The sequence below is a fragment of the Neodiprion virginianus genome, chromosome 4 (genome assembly GCF_021901495.1).
Source record: "Neodiprion virginianus isolate iyNeoVirg1 chromosome 4, iyNeoVirg1.1, whole genome shotgun sequence".
NCBI lineage: Eukaryota > Metazoa > Arthropoda > Insecta > Hymenoptera > Diprionidae > Neodiprion > Neodiprion virginianus.
In genome coordinates, this window is record NC_060880.1 from 36280212 (window position 1) to 36299804 (window position 19593).

A 19593-nucleotide genomic window follows, 5' to 3' on the forward strand; every position below is an offset into this window, starting at 1 on the left:
TGATGAGAATTTTTTTTTGGATGTTTGAAGTGATATTCCGTGAATGGAGCGAAAAAAAAAATAGTTGTCTCAAACGAAGCACCCCAATATATATACATCCATTATTTTTCAATCAAAATGTGCACACTACTGTCAACAATTTTGCCGTCGATATTTTTACTAAAAGTATTCTTCAAAAAACGAATTTCCTGAAATTTTCAGCTCTACCGACCTCTTCGTTTTCGATTTATAATTTTTATAAGGCTCGAAGGCCATTACTTTCAATGCATCACTGTTTCCGGAACTCCGGTCCAATTTTCTTTGGAATGGACTGATTTTCTTCATCTTTCAATGTTATTTCCAAATTGCTAAGAAAATTTTAAATCGGTAAAAAAAAAACACCAGAGCTATACGATTTTTATCCATGAAAGCGCATTTTTCAGGAAATCCGTTTTTCGAGGACTACTTTCAGTTGAAAAATCGACGGCGAAATCTATGATGTAACCGCACACTTTTTGACCGAAAATGAATGGATGAACCCATTTACTTACCATTTCTTAGAAACTAGACTCAACGTTTTTCTCTACAGAGAAAAAAAAAAATTTTACATCTATATTCCAACTTCAATATAATGTTATTTCAATGTTATACTGTGTTATTAATGACGTAAATATACTTACCATACAAATCTTTGGACGACTTTTATTACTAAATCATGTTGATGTAAATCAAAACTGAAACACTTGTTTCGTCTTATTCTTGAATTCACATTTCCCTCAATTAATTCTTTTCTCGCCCTCTATGGGAACGTTGAATTTTCAATGGTGCCATTAATTGATTACAGTTCGATAGCTGCAAGTGTATACCTATAATTAACTTTGACTACGACACAGGCGTTGTACGGTCGTGCCTAAGATTGAAAACTTTTTGAACACGTTGAATTTTCTCAAATTATTTCTATCCTAAGTATAGTCATTTTAAAATGACGTTAGTCCGTACAATATAATGTAAAAAATTCAGGCATAATAGCCGGGACAGGTATTCCTTCAGAAATATGTTCAATCTTGTGCACAAGTATTCTAAAAGTTTTCGCAAAAATGTACTTGATTCGTATGCGTGTATTGATTTTTCAGAAATATTACTACTTCCATAATTTTCATGGAGAAAAATTTCCGATACCTACAGTTACAAGTACCTTTTCTGTCAACACAACTATGGGCTATTCCGCGTCAACCGGATCAGTCATCTCTCAGATATTTTTTTAATTTGACATGTGGATTGTGTAGGGGGAGTTAGATTTTTGTGCCAAAGCGCCAATCTCATAATGCAAAATTCGATTTTTTATTAACAATAACAAATTAGACTCCCATTTTTTTCAAAAATTCACAACTTTGGCAAAAAATTAGATACAATATATTTTTTTTCAAATTACGCGGAAAGCTCCATAGAATTTAAAAAAAAATACGAAATGGTGAAAAAAACTTGTTATCAATTGTTTATTTAACAATTAATTTTTCGAAGATTTTTAAAACAGTGACTGAGGCGATCAAAAAATTTTTTTTAAATTCTGACATGTTCCTTGAACTGTACTACAACCTGTGAATTAATTCCAGAGGGGTGTTTTTCTTCGTTTTTGAGTAAAAAATCATTAAAGGTGTCGATGCGCGTGAAATTGCGGCGCGCCGAGTCTCTACGTAATGGCGGGCGGCCGGTTGCCGTCCACCGCTACCCCGCGGTGGCGTCGCAGCGTTATTTTAGAGTCATTTTCACGATGTAGGACATGATTGAAGAATCTGAAAAAAATACTGAACCTTCACAAGGCCTGCTCAAAGCGATAAGTGAAGTTTCAAGAATGTGTTTTTCACCGTTTTTTTATTACAGAGATTCGAAATAACGATTACACACCATGAGAGTGCACATAAATGATAATAATTACATAACTTGCCACTTATTTTAAAATAAAAACACATTCTTGAAACTTCACTTATCGCTTTGAGCAGGCCTTGTGAAGGTACAGTATTTTTTTCAGATTCTTCAATCATGTCCTACATCGTGAAAATGACTAAAATAACGCTGCGACGCCACCGCGGGGTAGCAGTGGACGGCAACTGGCCGCCCGCCATTACGTAGAGACTCGGCGCGCCGCAATTTCGTGCGCATCGACACCTTTAATGATTTTTTACTCGAAAACGAAGAAAAAGACCCCTCTGGAATTAATTCACAGGTTGTAGTATAGTTCAAGGAACATGTCAGAATCATAAAAAAATTTTTTGATTCTCTCAGTCACTGTTTTAAAAATCTTTGAAAAATTAATTGTTAAATAAACAATTGATAACAACGTTTTTTTACCATTTCATATTTTTTTTTTTTAAATTCTATGGAGCTTTCCGCGTAATTTGAAAAAAAAATACAGTGTATCTAATTTTTTGCCAAAGTTATGAATTTTTGAAAAAAATGGGAGTCTAATTTGTTATTGTTAATAAAAAATTGAATTTTGCATTATGAGATTCGCGCTTTGGCACAAAAATCTAACTCCCCCCACACAATCCACATGCCAAATTAAAAAAATATCTGAAAGATGACTGATCCGGTTGACGCGGAATAGCCCCTGTTCAAATCGCCGGGAGGCAGCATCAAATTTTTTAAATCTATTTCATATCGTTTTTAAGTATTTACGCTTTTTCACAAAGCGATTTCCTAGAGTTGCGACCTGTCATTCCCTTATTTTTTTTTTTTTTTTCTGTTTTTTTCTATCCTCTGATTTTTCTCCCGATTGTACATTTACAGATCCAAGGAAAAAGTGAAAATTTCACATCGCTACACAGGCGACAATGATTGACGTTAACCAGAAACCTGAAGTTTGTACTTTAATTATAGGATCAAACGAACTTACCTGTAAGTGAAGTTCGATCTTAATTGTATTTTGCGCCTCTTGCTCAAGATCAGAATGAAGTGCCCCTACTATGCACCGATGTCGCCACAATCTTTATAGTTCAAGTTTTTTGTTCCGGTCCTATTCCATGTATATTCCGGTACGCAACTCATTTCTTCAAAGTGCTGCCGTAACCCTCAGGGTTTCTAATATATAATTAGAAAAAACGGGAAAACCTGTTGGGTGGGACTGATCTCTTCGAAAGAGGCGCTACATAAAATTAAGATCGAACTTCACTTACAGGTAAGTTCGTTTGATCCTATAATTGTATTTTGCGCCTCTTCCTCAAGATCGGAATGTAGTTATTTAAAGTTCGTTACGGCAGATATTCCATGACTCAGAAATTCGGTATCCTTATATATTTATTTTTCAAACGTGTTATACAATGCTTCTATCCAAAATCGCTTTCGCAAACATGCCTTTACACCCTACAATACGGCGGTCGTAGAACCTAGCGAAGGTCCCCGAACGTTCTGTCCAGTCGGCGGCTTTTCTAATCGCGTCTATATTTTCCCCACTCTTTTTCCCGGACGAAGTCGATGCATGACGAGTGCTGTAAGCATCAAATACGTCTGTATCTATCCCGCTTTCCATGAGGGTCTTTTTTATCCATCTGCTCAATGTCTGGTTCGATACCCCCTTGTGTGATTTTTTTCAGAGCTACAAACAGTCGAGTTTCCTTTCCTCGTAAATTTTTCGTCTCATTTAAGTACGTTTCCAGCACCGATGCTGCGCAAATCCATTTATTCTCGATGTAAAAAGGGATGCTCAAAACTGGCTGTGCTCTGTTTATTTTCGAAGTCTTTAACCGCGCCGGAATTTTAATTTCGATCAACCCCGTTTATTTTTCTATATTCCGAACATCGATGACGCGAGTGTCTGCATACGCTGCGCTGTGACTAGTGCCAACAATGTAACCAGCTTGAGGGTAAGTCTTTCTAAGGACATTTCTTCGTTCGGTCCCCATTGCGCAACGTGGTTTAAAACAAGTTGTGGGTCCCACGTTGATTCGTATTTGGACTTCGTCAGTCTGAGATTCGCGATGCCCTTGAAAAGTCTCCGTACTCTGGCGTCTTCTCTGTTCAGTGTGCCATAAGAAGCACCCTTCTCAAATTCGGCAGACAAAAATCTTATTATTTGTGATGTGTCACATTTGTACGGATCTATGCCCTCTCCATGGCAAAATGACCACCACTTTTTTAGACGGCTGTCATATTGTCTGAGTGATGAATCCGACAACGAGGAGAGCATAATAGAAAGTGCTTCCTCCGGCACGCTTCTCCTCTTCAGCGTTTCCCGGACAGCCGTCCTGCAACCAGGGTAATCCTCCTCCAGATCGGCTGCGGTTGTCTATCGAGAGAGCGCAAAAGGTTGACGTTCGGTTAAAATAAATTGGTTCGCAATCCAACATGGCAGTGAAGACGGGGAACCAAACCTGAGCTGGCCAATACGGTACAATTACGATACCTCTAGCACGATCGTCTCTGAATTTTCTTAAAACGCGTAAAATTATTGCGAACGGCGGAAATGCATAACAGAACCATCGGCTCCAATCTACCGTGAATGCATCCACCGCAACTGAGCCTGGGTCTCGCGACCAAGAAATATATAGCCCACATTTTGCAGTTGTTCTTGTTGCAAATAAATCTATTTCCGGCTCCCCCCATCTAACTTGAATCTCGCGAAAAGCCGAATTCGATAAAGCATATTCTGTTTCTGGCTCAAGTCGTCTCGATTCAAAGTCAGCTTGATAATTGTCCCGAGACGAAATATATGATGCGAAAATGTAAATATTTCTTCTCTCGCACCATTTCCAAATTGTTTTTGCTAGCCTACTCAACACGGGAAATTGAATGCCGCCCATCTTATTGATATATGCAAACGCGGTAGTATTAACGATTATCAATAATATATCGCAGTCTTTTAGGTTCTTCGCGAAACATTTTAAGGCAAACATGGCCGCCAATAATTCTAAATAATTAATGTGATGAGCTTGTTCTTCTTGGCTCCAGTGACCATGGGTTTGGTTACCTTCACAACACGCCCCCCAACCGGAGCGCGACGCGTCAGAGGAAATTTCATGAGCTGCTTTAAACGGCGTTATCGAACGCACTACTTTGCGAATGTGAATTTTCCACCACTCAAAATCTGCCTGTAAATCGTCTGAGAGATACATGCGCGCCTCAAAATTTCCGTAATTCGCCTCGAGAGCCAAGAATTCTGCTCGCTCAAAATTTTTCATGTGAACCCATCCGTACTTCAATGCTGATCAACACGAACCTAGTGTTCCGATTAATCCCGCAAATTCTCGGATTGTACAGCGGCTCATCCTACTAAATTTTTCAATATTTTGTGCTGCAATCTTGACAACTTTTTCTTCCGGAAGCCTGATATCCAATCTTTCGGAATCGTAAATGAACCCGAGAAATTTAAGTCTCGTCGAGGGAATTACGTGACTCTTTTTTTCATTAATAACAAAACCTAGCTTTTCAAATAACCGTTTCGTTATATGAGTATATCTCAAACATTCCTCACATGAGTCCCCCAGAATCAATAGATCGTCTAAGTATATTACCGATAGTAATCCACGCTCTCTGAGATGCAACACTGCCGGCTTAATTAATTTTGTAAAAGTATACGTATGTATGTTCAGCCCGAAGGGCATACACGTAAATTGATACAGTTTTCCTTCGAAAATCAACCGTAAAAATTTTCTATCAGATTTCGCAATCGGAATTAGATAATACGCGTCCTTTAAGTCAATAGTCGTCATAAAACAACCGCGAGTTATCATTTGCTTTACCGTTTTACCGTCTTCTAATTTAAAATGCTCCGTAGCTATAAATTCGTTTAGCTGTTTTGATTTCAATGTAAAACGGTGAGAACCATCCGGTTTTGGCACGAGAAAAATTTTTGAGATGAATTATTCGGTCTCCGACTGACACTTTTGTATCGCGCCTTTCCCCAACAACGTTACGATTTGTTCTCGCATTACCTTCCTTTCTTGATCCGACCACCGAGGCTCGGCAGGTGGTGTGTGTTGGTCTACCTTTCATGTAAAAGGTATTCTATAGCCTGTGATCCAGCTCAGGATGGTTTCGTCCGAGGTTACTTCGAGCCAGCTTCGTTTAAAAAAAGCTAACCGACCGGCCAATTTACATACGTTTAATTGTTTTTCTTCAGAGGCTGACGGTCTTTCTGCTGATAACTCCTCCCCCGTGACGTGGACTTGTTGCCTCGGTTGTTGCGACTTTGTTGAGGCGGGCCCCTCGAGTTTTTTGAATTTTTTCCTTGATCCGACAATTGCTTGGCGGGCTGTTTTAAATCCTTCGATGATTGCTGTAAAACTTTAGCAGCTTTTATTTTTTCGCCAAGTTCTTTCCCAAACATCCAGTCGCTCGATGACAAATCTTTCAGCGTGTCGTTGAACGGTGCCTTGATGTTTTTCAGAATTAGACTCTTCCGGATCGATGTTTCGTCGTGTTGCAGGTCCGCCAGAAGTTTTGCAACGCCGTCGAGGGGTTCTAAATATTGCTTCTTATCCGCAAGATTCGATTTGATCAGCAGATCTATAACCTTCCCCACGCCGGCGAGCGAAGCAGCGACCTTTTTTTGTTTTTCGACAATTCTTTCGTCTCTTTTTACGACTGTACTATCCAAGGCTGGCTTAACCTCCAAATTCAATTTGGGAGGATCGATGAAGACACAATTATGCGGAGGCGAAATCTTTTTCAAAAACCCTTTCCGTTCCTCCGCCGGGAGACTCTTCTCGATAATTTCCAGCCAAAGCGTCGCGACATGACTGTGCACCGCCGGTGCTAGCATTCGTTCCGGTCTGAGACGTTCTCCGAACACTTCCAAAACCTCTGCCTCCAATTCGGTCTCTTGTGTCTCGGCTGACGCCTCTCCCGTATCTGGCTTCGCATTGGCAATAATCGCGCCAGTCGTAATGACGCGGGTATCCGCGACCTCTCGAGTGTTCGGTTGAGCAACGTTTGTTTTGTCGCCGGAGTTTCCCTCCTGTGGGTCGAACGAGGGAGATATCGAATGCGCTCGTGACTGCGAATCAAAATGTTCTCTCGGTGACTCGCTTCACGAGTTTCTTGCGCGATCCAGAGACAACTCAGTCCCACTGCGTCTATCGCGGTCGCGACAGCTCGCAGGATCCATGTACGAATGATTTTGTTCTCGTTGATAGGAGCGACTACGCCTAGAGCGACGATCTTTGTCACGACGATTTGCATAATCGTCGTAACTTTTATCGTCACTGCGATAACCTCCGCGGTCTTGGCGTCGATGTAACCTTGGTGAGACGTAATCATCGCGATCTCTTCTATGAGATCGACTCCGTGATCGACTCCGTATCGAACCCCGTCTTCTATCGCACGTTAAAGCGAGAAGAGAACAAAAACAAAATAAATCGGCTTGTTTATATTTGTCTCTTGTTTATAGAATCTAGGGTTGTTCGCTTCCACGAGTCGGTTGCATACCGCTTCGTGAAATATTGTATATGGCCGGCGGATCTTACACTCGCGACCGTTGGACGATCGTGAGACAGAATCCGCATGGCGTAATGCACAGGGTTATGTACACATACGATGTCGCAGACATCGTTGTGACACATTTATGGTTTATGGTTGGACCAAAAAAACACATTTTTCCCTTTCGTACAATATCGAGTCCCACGAAGAATCTCAAATGCTTACTACGCTTGTCTTCATGGTTTCCGTCTATTTGCTTTTGGAATTGTTTCTCCAGCCATTCGACTCGATCTTGTAGTTTCTTTCGATGCCTGTGTTTCTTTTTTCCCATTTCTCTTTCTTTTTCCTTTTCCAATTTCTGAGTAAACGTGTGACGTGATCGGCACAAAGAAGAAGAATGAGTTGCGTACCGGAATATACATGGAATAGGACCGGAACAAAAAACTTGAACTATAAAGATTGTGGCGACATCGGTGCATAGTAGGGGCACTTCATTCTGATCTTGAGGAAGAGGCGCAAAATACAATTAATTTAACATGTAATCATTTCTCTACTTTCTGCTATACTATACGCAGATTTTTGATGGTTCAACGATACTCACTTCAAGATCTTTGATACTCTTTTTCATAAAGAGATAATGATGGGTGATTTTCGTCGAGTGTTGATTAATCGAAAAGAAATTTTTTTTCCTCAGCAATATTTTATTGCAACGTTTCGATCGGGCTGCAGCCGATCATCTTCAGGCTAAAAGTAATATTTCTTAAGCATGGTGTTGACCCTGCCATGCTTAAGGAATGTTACTAAATTTAGCCTGAAGATGATCGGCTGCAGCCCGAACGAAACGTTGCAATAAAATATTGCTTAGGAAAAAAAATGTCTCTTCAATTGACCTACACTCGACGAAAATTACCCATCATTAATCCTCCAACGATCACTAACTTCAAAATATAAAGAGATACTGACAATGTAAATATGCTTTTTCACTGTTCATACTATTAGGCATCAGCCTGTGTGAATACGATCGCAAACGTTTTGCGATTAAACATACGACGCAAAAACTTTCACCATACCGTTCAAGAAAATTTTTCGTTTTCATCCGATTCGCCAGATTCTCGTATACGGTCACTTTCGTTACTGTTATTACCTATAGTATATATTCAACTGATAAAGTTCCTTTATAGCTGGTGATTCCTTTTTTTCTTACAGGTATATATCTTGATTTGACACTACTCTAATTACACTGAACCACCAATAGCTGCAAGGCTCTACGAAGGTGGGAATTGGGCGTTCTCCTCATGGATCATCATTAGCCTCCCATATTCCATAGAGCAGTGCTGCTCCTTTTTTTGCTGTAAAATATTTCATACTATTTTTAAGAATTTTGCATCGCAAATTCCACAGTAAATTTCTACAATCTACTGTCACTCACAGTGATTCCACGAAAATCTCCCCAAGACACTTAAAACTCTACGCTAATGATAAACACAAACACCACAACACATATAGGTATATATATTGTAATACAACGTGTACGGCTTTTAGTCAACAAGACTATTTTCGGTACACAGGAATAGTGGTATAAGGCAGGTACAATAGCCGATAGTGGAAGCATTAGAAATTGGAAGATTGAGCATAGACCAGAAAATTGATAACATGCAGTATTTTTACGAGAGGGGAACAGAATGAAATGACGAAGAAAAGGAAGAAAAAACCAACAAGGTAACGGAAAACACCTCCGAAAGTTTGGAAGGGTTAATCCCTTGACCAACGCCGTTGACGGAAGCTCACCTCCAAACTGTCCTCCACCGCTTCGTCGGTGCTGGCACTCTCACTGACAGTGGTGCCTTCGTCGAGCATAATCTTTGTGCCAAAACCCTCCAGCTCTAAGTCAAGGTACAACTGGCTAAGCTGGTCGTTGACAAGAAGTGGCTGAGTGAACTTTTTCAAAACTTTTTTATCTGCCTCTAAAACCTCCTGGAGTGTCTTTGAGTCCATTTGGTACTCGTAAATCAGCTCTGGAGTCAATTTGACTCCATCCAGCCATGAAGGCTGTTTCCGTAATGCTTTTATCTCTTTGTCGCTGTTCGAGACATCTGTCTGTTTGCCGCCAGTACTCTGTGAAAACCAATTACATAACGTGGTCAGCATCATCATCAATTGAATTTGGCCATGGCACGGATCGACCGATTGCAAGACGAGCCAATTGAAGTAATTAACATACCTTTGACTGTTCACTGGTTTCCTTTCGGTCCAGGTTCAAGCTGCTGCCGATACTTTCGTTCCAGGAACTGCTATAGAGACTAGAACATCTTGAATCGTCCTCGTGATACTTTGCGGATTGATCTCGTTTCACGATTTTAGCCGTGGGACTATTTTCATCACTGCGACATTTGTGTTCACCGAGAGATAAGACCTTCAGAACGAATATTCAGAGTTCAAAAACATTCCAAGGTGCCTTCTATCAAACAGATATTTTCCTCTTCTTGGAACTAAATGACATCTAATTTTACCTCTTTCGAGCACCCCGACTCCGCCGTTATACTTTCAGATTCCGGCTTGACGCTCGCTGCTTGACTGGCCAATCGATTTTGACATGGAACCTGCTCGGGCTCCTTTACTGGAGTATGGGTAGTTTCGCAAACGTTTTTCACCGCTAAATCAGACTGTGCAATTATAAACGGCCTGTATTCCATCGCCATTGCTGTTGGTATCCCCATAACTGATGGATAAATTGCCGTACCAGTTGTGAGATAATGGTCTAAAAAATCGTAAAAGGTATACAAGCATTTAGCGATCCTCTTGCTACCCTCTATGGTACCAACGAATTCTAATTTTCGAGAGGAACTCACTGTAAGGAGTTTGATGTACTGACTGCTTTTGCACAGATGGGCCAGGATGTTCCTGAGGAATATACGTCGGTACGGATCCATTTCGCAGAGTTGCAAAGTAGTAAAGTGGAACCAGTTGCATAATCGCTGGATACATTGTAGGTAGTTGCGACAACAGGCTGAAACGCAAATCAAGGGGTTAGTTACAAAGAATTACGTGATACCAAAGCTCAGGTCTCATTGCAAAATGAAATGTTATAACACTAAAAGCGGGGTAACGATACACACGTTTGTGCCGAGGTACAAGGTTGCGCTGTTTCAGCCGATGGAACGTCAACCGAATCGTATGGCCGTGCAGTATGGTTTGAACTGCTGTGAGCGTTGATGACGGAAGGTTGAACAATGCTGGCACTGGATACTGCGGCATTCAATGCGACTGGCGTTGAATTATTGACTTTAGAAATGTTGTCACGTTTGGAAACCTAAAGCATGTGGTGGATTTTGATGATTAGAAACACCGTCATACAATATCCCGAGATGTAAGCTACCATCGTCTCGTTAATCACCTTGCCGTCACGACCATTTTTGATAGGACTACCAGTCCTCTTCAAGGTCGGCGTTTTGCTTGGACAGACAGAGTCACTCGACTTCTCGATGACAGACTTTGGTCGTACGTTTTTTAATTTATCGCTCTTCATCGTTGACCTGATTTTTCTGTAATGCTCTAACAATAAGTTCTCCATGTCCTCCTTGTGCTTTGTAAGCGAGGACTGTGTCAGCGTGGATAGCTTGAAACTCGCAGTGTCCGTCATGACAGAAGTGTCTCCTTGGCTCGCTGAGCTGGATTGGCTGTTTGAACCGCTGCTCGAATTTCCAACACTTTCACAGCCACTTGCCTCACTCCCATTCTCTGGAGACATGCATTTCCTCGTAGGATCTAATACAAAAATTATTAAAGCATTCGAGTGGATACTCGTGGAACTCATCTCATGTGGATTCCTCATCTCTGAACTTGAAAATGTGACGCACCTGTCAGGATTTCACTTTTGGCTCTGTAACCCAGGTACTCGTCCTTAGTGCTGCTTGGTACGTTGCCATTCTCTTCTTCACCTTCGTACATGGTAGTAGTGCATGGCTGGCTTTTGTAATATCTCTGTAACTTCTCGTAATAGTTAAGCTGACTATAGGTAGGAGATGTTGCGAGTGACGATTTGCTGTCAAAGTACGGCCGATCATTTCCTGCGGTAAGTATCCAAAGGATTAGATTGTACAGACCAACAAAAATGCTTATTATATCGGCACGTTATTCGTGGAATCGAACAATTGTGTTCTCTTTAAATTACCTTGGAGTGAAAACCGCGCAACTCGCATGATGACGTGAATATTCATTTTTGAGTGAACTTTGCCACGCCAAACGCTTGGCGAGTGAATCAAATCACTCTAAATTTGACTCGATGGGAGTGAATATTCACTCTATTAGAGTGAAATATCCACTCGATTTGGAGTTGCACAGTTTTCACTCCCGTTCAATGTTTTTTCACTTCAATACATTATGAGAGGACCTAAGTTTTTCATTCCCCTCATCCGTCATGTTCCCGATTTCAATTTGAAATTACGGTGCTCTGTGTATCTTACAGTTAATACCTATGTACTCTAGCGAAATTGAACTGAACTAATTTATTTCTAGTTGCAAATCGTGATCTCCTTACTCTGACAGTTCCGGATGCCAAATTCCGAACTCACCAGCATACAGGATGAGGTTCATCATTGATTTACCGACGTATCAACGAACCTATAAATATGAAATAGGCAAGCCTATATTTGACTCGGCGTTATGGCGGACACGTAAAGTATGGCTTACGCTCATTACCAACTCCTATATGTGGTTTCGTAATTGTACACTAGGATTTGATCTCTTACGAAAATCGTATTTTCGGTGCGACTTATAGGGGTTATATACAGTTAAAATTTTCAAAAAACCGATTTTTTTAAATCTTATATTCGTAATGTACACTAGGGGACAATGGATTTGAGACGGCTAATTTTTTACACTAGATAGTTATGCTGGTAACACAGAGAAACCTACAGCGCCACAGTCGGCCGAGCGCGAAACAAACTCAATCTCAATAAACATAACATAACCCATGACCGTCGAATCTAACCTTAGAATATCGCGGGGTTAACGACTTGTTAGATTGACACGTATTCGAAGGTAAGGTTCGACGGTCATGGATTATGTTACGTTTATTGAGATTGAGTTTGTTTCGCACTCAGCCGACTGTGGCACTGCAGGTTTCTCGGTGTTGCCAACATAACTGTCTAGTGTAAAAAGTTAATCGTCTCAGATTCGTTGTCCCCAAGTGTACGTATATTTAAGTACACACACAGAAAATTTTTTGTCAATTCGGAATGTATTCTCGAAGTGGCAGAGCGTGTGAAACTAGGAGGCCAAAGATCCTGTGATCTTTTCGTAAAAATGAAGTGTAGCAGAGAAATGAGGGCATCTTCTAAAATGCAAAAGTCGAAACCAAAGAAGCGAAGAATTGTTTTTAATCCATAAATAGCTGCAACGGATGAAAGTAGTTTTAGTACCTCTGCGAAAAATTTCAAAACGCAAGAGGAAATCTTAGTGCCACGTGATTCGTCTGTTGATTATCGAATTTTGAACTTTATTGCAGTATTTGCAGCAATTTCTGAATGCGTGAAGTGTAAAATCTGTGACGGAAATGTTAAGTTTGAAACTGCTTCTGAAGCAGGACTTGGTCTTAAAATTGTTTTGTTGTGTGATGAGTGTACAGTTCGTACCATAAATTCTAGTCCTTTTTATCAGACATTCTTATCAGGTAAATAGACGTTTTGTTGCTTCGTTTACCTCTGTACACGATGATGCCGACGCTCTGACTGAAGGGAAGTGCTTAAAAACGTCGTATGCATAGCAAACCGGTCAGTCATGACCGAGATATGGTTTGAGGCACAACCTATTAAGCTTCCCGTGATGAATTTTGACAAACTTTCAGAGCAAAATGTGAAAAGGCACCAACGGCATGGTAAATTACTTCCGAATAGTGTACGTACAATTTTCTGCAGACCATCAAATTCTGGTAAAACTAATGCACACACTTGTAACCCATGCCAACGGACTCAAGTTTGAAAATATCTACATCTACTGAAAATCCCTCAACCAACCGAAATACCGATTGTTGAAGCAGTTGTTGGACAATGTTGAGAATATGGAGTATTTTCCATTCACCGTTCGCGTGCCGCGATCCGTCGAAAACACAAATTGCTCAAGTCGGGCAAGGAATCAACGACTCAGAAATTGGGCGACGTTTTCAAACCAGTAGTGACTCCGTTGCAAGAACTGATGAATGTTACAAAAGATACGAAACCTGTCAAACAAGAAGTGGCAGAAATTAGAGAAGAATTAAAGCAGACGAAAAATGAAACAACCCCGGAGATAGATGATTCATTTGTATCGGCAGGAGATAAAACAATCATCGAAACTCCTATTGACAAAACCGAGGATGAGTATTTTGAAATTATGAGAGATGAGAAGAGGAAAAGTGAATTGGACAACGTGTACGGTGTACGCAACCTCTTAAACGATAGACTGATGATTAGTGATTCGTTGGTAAGTTTTAAGAGTGACCACATCGGTATTAGTGACAAGTTTTACCCAAAAACGAAGGGTTTGCTGGAACCTTTGTCCAAGAAGAAGGTTACACTTCCAATTCGACAACTGAAATATTCACGACTAGAGGCCCGTCCCGGCTTCGCACGGGTGGACATAAGATTTTTTTTATATTTTTACCTTTTATTTATATTTTTTTGCTGCTTTATACTTATATTTTTTTAAACGCGGTATTACATTATCTATTTATACTTACAATTGTACAAATAATAGACAGTAAAGCGTGAATAAACAATTCATAATTAGTTCTGAGAAGAACTTTTTAACTTGGACAAAAAAACGTCCGCTGCGTAGGGAGCCGACCGCGCGAATGAGCCGCGCGGCTACCTATTTCATAGATGTGCCCGCCCCCCCGCACCGCTGCAATGCCTGACTAGCATGGAAAAGGCGCTGCCGTGCCGTGTCGTGGCTGATCTGTGACTTTTTAAATTCCTAATATCTTTTGAATGGAATATACGATTTGAAAAATTCAGAAAGTAATCTACAGGTATCGAAACAATTTTGAATACAAAATAATTTATTTGGATAATGAGGAATAATAAGGTATGAATAACATGCACAACGCGACAGCGTTTATTTTTTCTATTTCTATGACTTATTAAATTCGTAATAACAATTCAAAAAGTAATCTATATGAATTGAAACAGTCTTAAAAACAATATGATTTATTTGGATAAGGATTTAAACAGAAGTGTGAATGGTGTGGTCTAATTTTGGTCGGTATATCTATCAACTTTTAAAATGTAAAAAGTGGTTATTGTGACGTAACGATAATAGTTGGACATATGGTATCGTAAAGTTTTTTTGTATATATTGACATGTTCTTTAATATTGTAGAACATACTTTTGTTGTATCATCAATAGTTTCCGCAGCGCATGCGACGAAAGACGTTTTAGGGAACTTTTTTCACACCTTGGGTTACGTTACTTGAGTTTTAGTAAGGATCCCTAATCTTTTCTAGCAATAAATATAGCCTATGTCACTCAGGGTGAATGTAGCTTTCCAATGGTGAGAGAATTTTTGAAATCGGCACAGTAGTTTTTGAGTTTATTCATTACAAACGTACACACACACAAAAACATAAAAATACAAATCTTTCCTCTTTATAATATTACTATAGATATAGATAAACCGGATAGAAAATACACATCTTGTGGCGTAAAGCTCAAAGATTATCAAAATCAACCCATCGCTAGCGGTTTCTACGAACAGGAGCTCCTCCAGGTTGAACATCCGGACATATATCTCGTGGAGAAAGTGCTCAAGAAGCGAGGAAAGAAATTAATCATTAAGTGGTTAGGATTTGATACTAAACACAATAGTTGGATAATTGAATCTGATGTGTAACATTATGAACAAATGGTTTTTTTAAAATAAACATATGTTTTTATTTTACGCCCTATATATAGGCAAAATTTTATTTCACACCCCAGATACTAAAATGCAGTAACCATAAGGCTCAGTTTATCTGCACGTCTTGTAGCCCCACAGAAGCGTATCGGTCGTGTTTGGAAATACGATCCGCTTATCGGCCTTCCAGCTCACAATCAGTGCTACCTTCTTCTGTTTTATGGTACAAACCTGATACTTCTGACTAAGTATAAAGGTAAAACTCTGATACTCGGCCAACTCTAATATGTAGCCAAATTTCGCTTCGTCCTAGATGGTAAGAACATCAAATTGCCCTCAAACCGATAACCATTCGAAGGAACTGCATGGCAGAGCAAAGTTCATCGCAGCACCGTATAAATTATTAACGTCAAGGTACATGAGATATGATTCCTGTAGCTCTGGATTGAAAGCATCTGTTATTAGCCTTTGCCTATCGATTAGAGCATTGGGACACACCACCTCGAATTCCTTTTTTATGAACATAACCATATCTACATCAGTGAAAAGCTCGAGTTCAGCATCGCGTCAAGTGAAAGACCGGGCGCCGTGTAATAATTTAAAGGCTCTATTTTGTAAGGTTGCCCAACAATTTTGTTGCAACTTTTCAAAAATATTAGTCAACAGAAAAAAAATCAGCTTGCAATTACAAGTCTGAATATCCCCTCATCGTTTTCATAGATTGAAAGCTTGCCAAACTTTACATACATGTGCATAATCTTTATCCGAAATATCTTGGTTGTTCAATTTTGAATAACATTTTTCTTTAGGTGGCAACTGCACGCCCTCGAGTTTCTCTCAATCCTCCATGTACTCGTACGGAAGAATAACCTTTCCTGGTCAATTACTCAAATCTGACGGAAATGGTGCAAAATTTACGTGTAATTGTTTCTTGATTATCATCCAAATCCACTGCTAATATCTAAAGGCTGTCTGCCATGAAACGGAACGATTATATGAATCGAAACTTTACGTCCGTTCCGAAATGTACTTTTCTTTGTTAACAGGTAGAAGCTGAATAGTACCCTCGAAAGATGTAGCCAATGGTTTAATCAGAAAATCCGAATCGTAACCTGACAGATTGTGGAATATCACTGGGATAGTATGTGAGTTTTGATAATTAAGACTACAGCCTTGATATGCTCACGGTACTTTCTTGTGAAATGACCGTGATCACGATTTTTCACGTCTTTCCTCTAACTCATTCACAAACCATTAGATGCAAGTTTCCACACGGTTGATTTTGAATGTTGAAAAGGAATCGTCAAATGCGTAATGAAGGTAATATGCTATACTGTATGGAATATGCTTCTGGTAAATTGTTCTGTCTTTCGACACTTTAATATGAGTAGGTTGCCGTAAACATTCAAGATCCACATAAATGCGGAACGAAACGGTTTCTCTATGCTTAGAATTTTTTAATTTCAGAATCTTTTCCTCCTCTGTAGGTAAAAAAATTTTGGACTTGTTAATCGAGATGAATTTCGAATCCAAGCAAAATGATGGACTGTTTTTTTTCACAATTTCCCATATCAAAATCATCGTGATCGTCAGTAATTCCGGTTTTTAACACTAAAACATGAATTACAAGTTTGTTAAACTTATTCACTCTCAAGTGAATCGATAGTATTTCTCTTTTTTTCCTATCATGTTGGTCTATACAATAAATATTAGAGTGTTTCAAAAAAACCGACTATTCTTTTTTTTTCCAAGAACATTGAAAAATCTTCCGAGTGTCCCTCAAAAATGACCTCAGTAAAATATGAGCTCTTAATAATGATATTTAGAGGTGGTGATTCTCAATTTTCTATTTCCCATTTAAATAACATGGGAAAGAATTTTTTTTAAATTTAGAATTTTATTGCTCGAAAACGAATCAGTGTGAACATATGAACAAAACATATTCTTGTAGGAAATGTTACGCTCTACAAAAAAGATCTGAATAAAGATTTGCGTAACGTAAGTCGTTTCGGAGTTATCAGGCCTCAAACATCGAACGGTTTGAAATAATGATGTTATTAATTTATAAATGCTACAAAACTGACTCATATCACTTTACATATACATATAATAAATACATAAAGTATATAATTATTATTTTTTTTATTATTAAATTAATTATTAAAAATAAATAATAATATAATTGAATTTTTCAATTACATATTATACTTTGGTCTCGTTGAAGAAACCTCCTCTCGCTGACAGCAAGCTCTTTACCACACGCGGCATCCTCTCCACAAGTTTTTCGAATGTTTCGCGGGATGTTCCTTTCCATGATATTTGTAGGGAATCCCATAGCATAGCCATAGTGATTAAAAAAACTTTCGCGAAAAAAATCTGAAAAAATTCTCATGAACTCAGCAAGAAGTAATGCAACTTTTTACCGCGTAAGGTTTTCTTGTAAACCTCGTCGTTTTCGTACTACGGAGCAATATTCAAATTGTCTGCTTTTTATCAAAAAACGAAATATTTCTGGGAAGAAAAATCGCAAAAATTTTTCTAAAAAACGGAATTGAAGCTTAGGTTTCCCCCTTTATGATGTTAGTCGGAGAAATGCATAAAAAATATTTTTACTGCAAACGGGGTCCACCCACAACGGAACAAAAAAACGACTAGAAATGGTCGTTTTCAAAACTGTCTGCTAATTGTCAAAAAAATCGTCAAAATTTTTTTAAAAAGCCAAAATGTAGGCGAATCTCCTCTCTTTAAAATGCCGTGAGTCAAATTGGCCTAGGCCAACTACCGGTGAAATGGCGTAAAAAACCGTTCCGGCATGTTTTCCAACTCTTGTCCGAAAACTTTCCGCCGGTAGTGTATACTGACACAAATAGGGTTCTATGAAAACATTCCATTCAGAACCGATGAAAGGGGCACTCCTAGATTGCATAGTGTTACAAGCAATATGATGCTTTGTATAATGTATGCATGTATGAGTGTGAGTGTGTCATAGAGGTGTAAGAATGAGCTGATGAATTAGGAGGTCAGTCGTGATGTGAGTGTTGTCAGAGTCATTACTCTGCTTCCACAACAACTCTGTTTATAGTTTAACTTGAATACACTCAAATCAAGTTCTAGTTTGTGTATTCATTTTCTACTCCTCCACCCTTGGTCGTAGATGCATTAATTGCAACACATAGAATTAACATAATTTAATCTTCGTATCACTTTTGTTTCCATTCGGCAAAAATCATATATCTCCTATATTCTAGGGGTGTGCCAATAATTCGAAATCACGAATAATTCGACAGTAATCGAATAGAGAAGAGTACAATTTCGAAATTGTACTCTACTCTAGCAAATTTTTCTCGCTAAAAATATGATATGTGTATTTCATATCAGCAAAAATGAACGACCCGCCGTTCAAAAATGGCTAAGTGAATGTAATTCACATTAATAGCCACATACAGCACACGTGTGCACATATCGACAAGCTTCACACACAAGTCAAAAATGTGTCTCGTCGCGACGAATTTCAAATGTAAACTAATCGAATAGTTATAAATAATATTCCATCCCATTTTCGAATCGAATAATTTGAGTATCTCGAATAATAGGAATAACTCAAATGTTTCGCATGGTTTGATCTTCACAGCTCACTTCAGCGAAAATCCAGAAACGTTAGTAGCATAGCTATGAGTGTTCTACTTACAGATTCCTGTTACCGACACTTACCGACATTGTCCCCAGACTCAAACCCTTTTTCGCGATGACGTCACAGTCCACCGTACCGACTTGAGGTCAAAACCGTGCAACCTTACCGACAGTTGTATCGGTCGACGGTAAAAATCGCACTGCCTTACCGACAATTCTTATCGGTAGAACTTCAAAATCGTGCTGTTTTACCGACCGAAGGTCAGAGTCCCTATGGACTGCTCGCCTGCCAACGGTAGAGGGCGCAACGGGGGGCGTGAACTTTTTCACCGACCTGAATGTCGGTTACCCGTCCCGCATTCATTTCCCACGATAGGACTGTTGATTTGTAACATCAACCACTTCGAATTCTTTTCCCACGGTAGGACTGCTGATGTGTAACGTCAACCACCCCACATTCTTTTCCCACGTTATCAACGATGTGACATTCCAAAATTAATGGTTCTGAGAATTGTTTTTCACTTACTCGGATACCGGTTTGATATCAACCACGTGACATTTGTTTGGCTTGTAACTGTACTGTGAACTCTACGATGAATTTTGAACGGGTTCAGTCAAGACAAGAGTGCAAGGTCGACCGATAGCTGCGGTACATTCAGAGCCTGCGGTGTTGGGTTACTATCGCTCTAGGAATGCTAAAA

At 39.4% G+C, this 19593-nt stretch overlaps 2 protein-coding genes across 2 annotated transcripts in view; both read right to left on the reverse strand.

Moving 5' to 3' along the window:
• Window positions 1–5564: 5564 nt before the first annotated feature.
• LOC124302604 (uncharacterized) lies at window positions 5565–8299 on the reverse strand. Its single transcript, XM_046758926.1, has one exon. It carries the CDS (start codon window positions 6734–6736, stop codon window positions 6077–6079), a length of 660 nt encoding a protein of 219 aa, XP_046614882.1. The 5' UTR covers window positions 6737–8299; the 3' UTR covers window positions 5565–6076.
• A 40-nt stretch (window positions 8300–8339) lies between these two features.
• The window catches only part of LOC124302603 (period circadian protein-like), a 30999-nt gene continuing 19745 nt past the window's right edge, over window positions 8340–19593 (reverse strand). Inside the window, exons 4-11 of the mRNA XM_046758925.1 lie at window positions 11250–11459; window positions 10787–11157; window positions 10509–10702; window positions 10242–10399; window positions 9903–10150; window positions 9614–9805; window positions 9181–9507; window positions 8340–8741 (exon numbers count right to left, since the gene is read on the reverse strand). Of these exons, the coding sequence (XP_046614881.1) occupies window positions 8658–8741; window positions 9181–9507; window positions 9614–9805; window positions 9903–10150; window positions 10242–10399; window positions 10509–10702; window positions 10787–11157; window positions 11250–11459 (1784 nt within the window). The 3' untranslated portion in view covers window positions 8340–8657. The remainder of the gene's footprint in view (window positions 8742–9180; window positions 9508–9613; window positions 9806–9902; window positions 10151–10241; window positions 10400–10508; window positions 10703–10786; window positions 11158–11249; window positions 11460–19593) is intronic.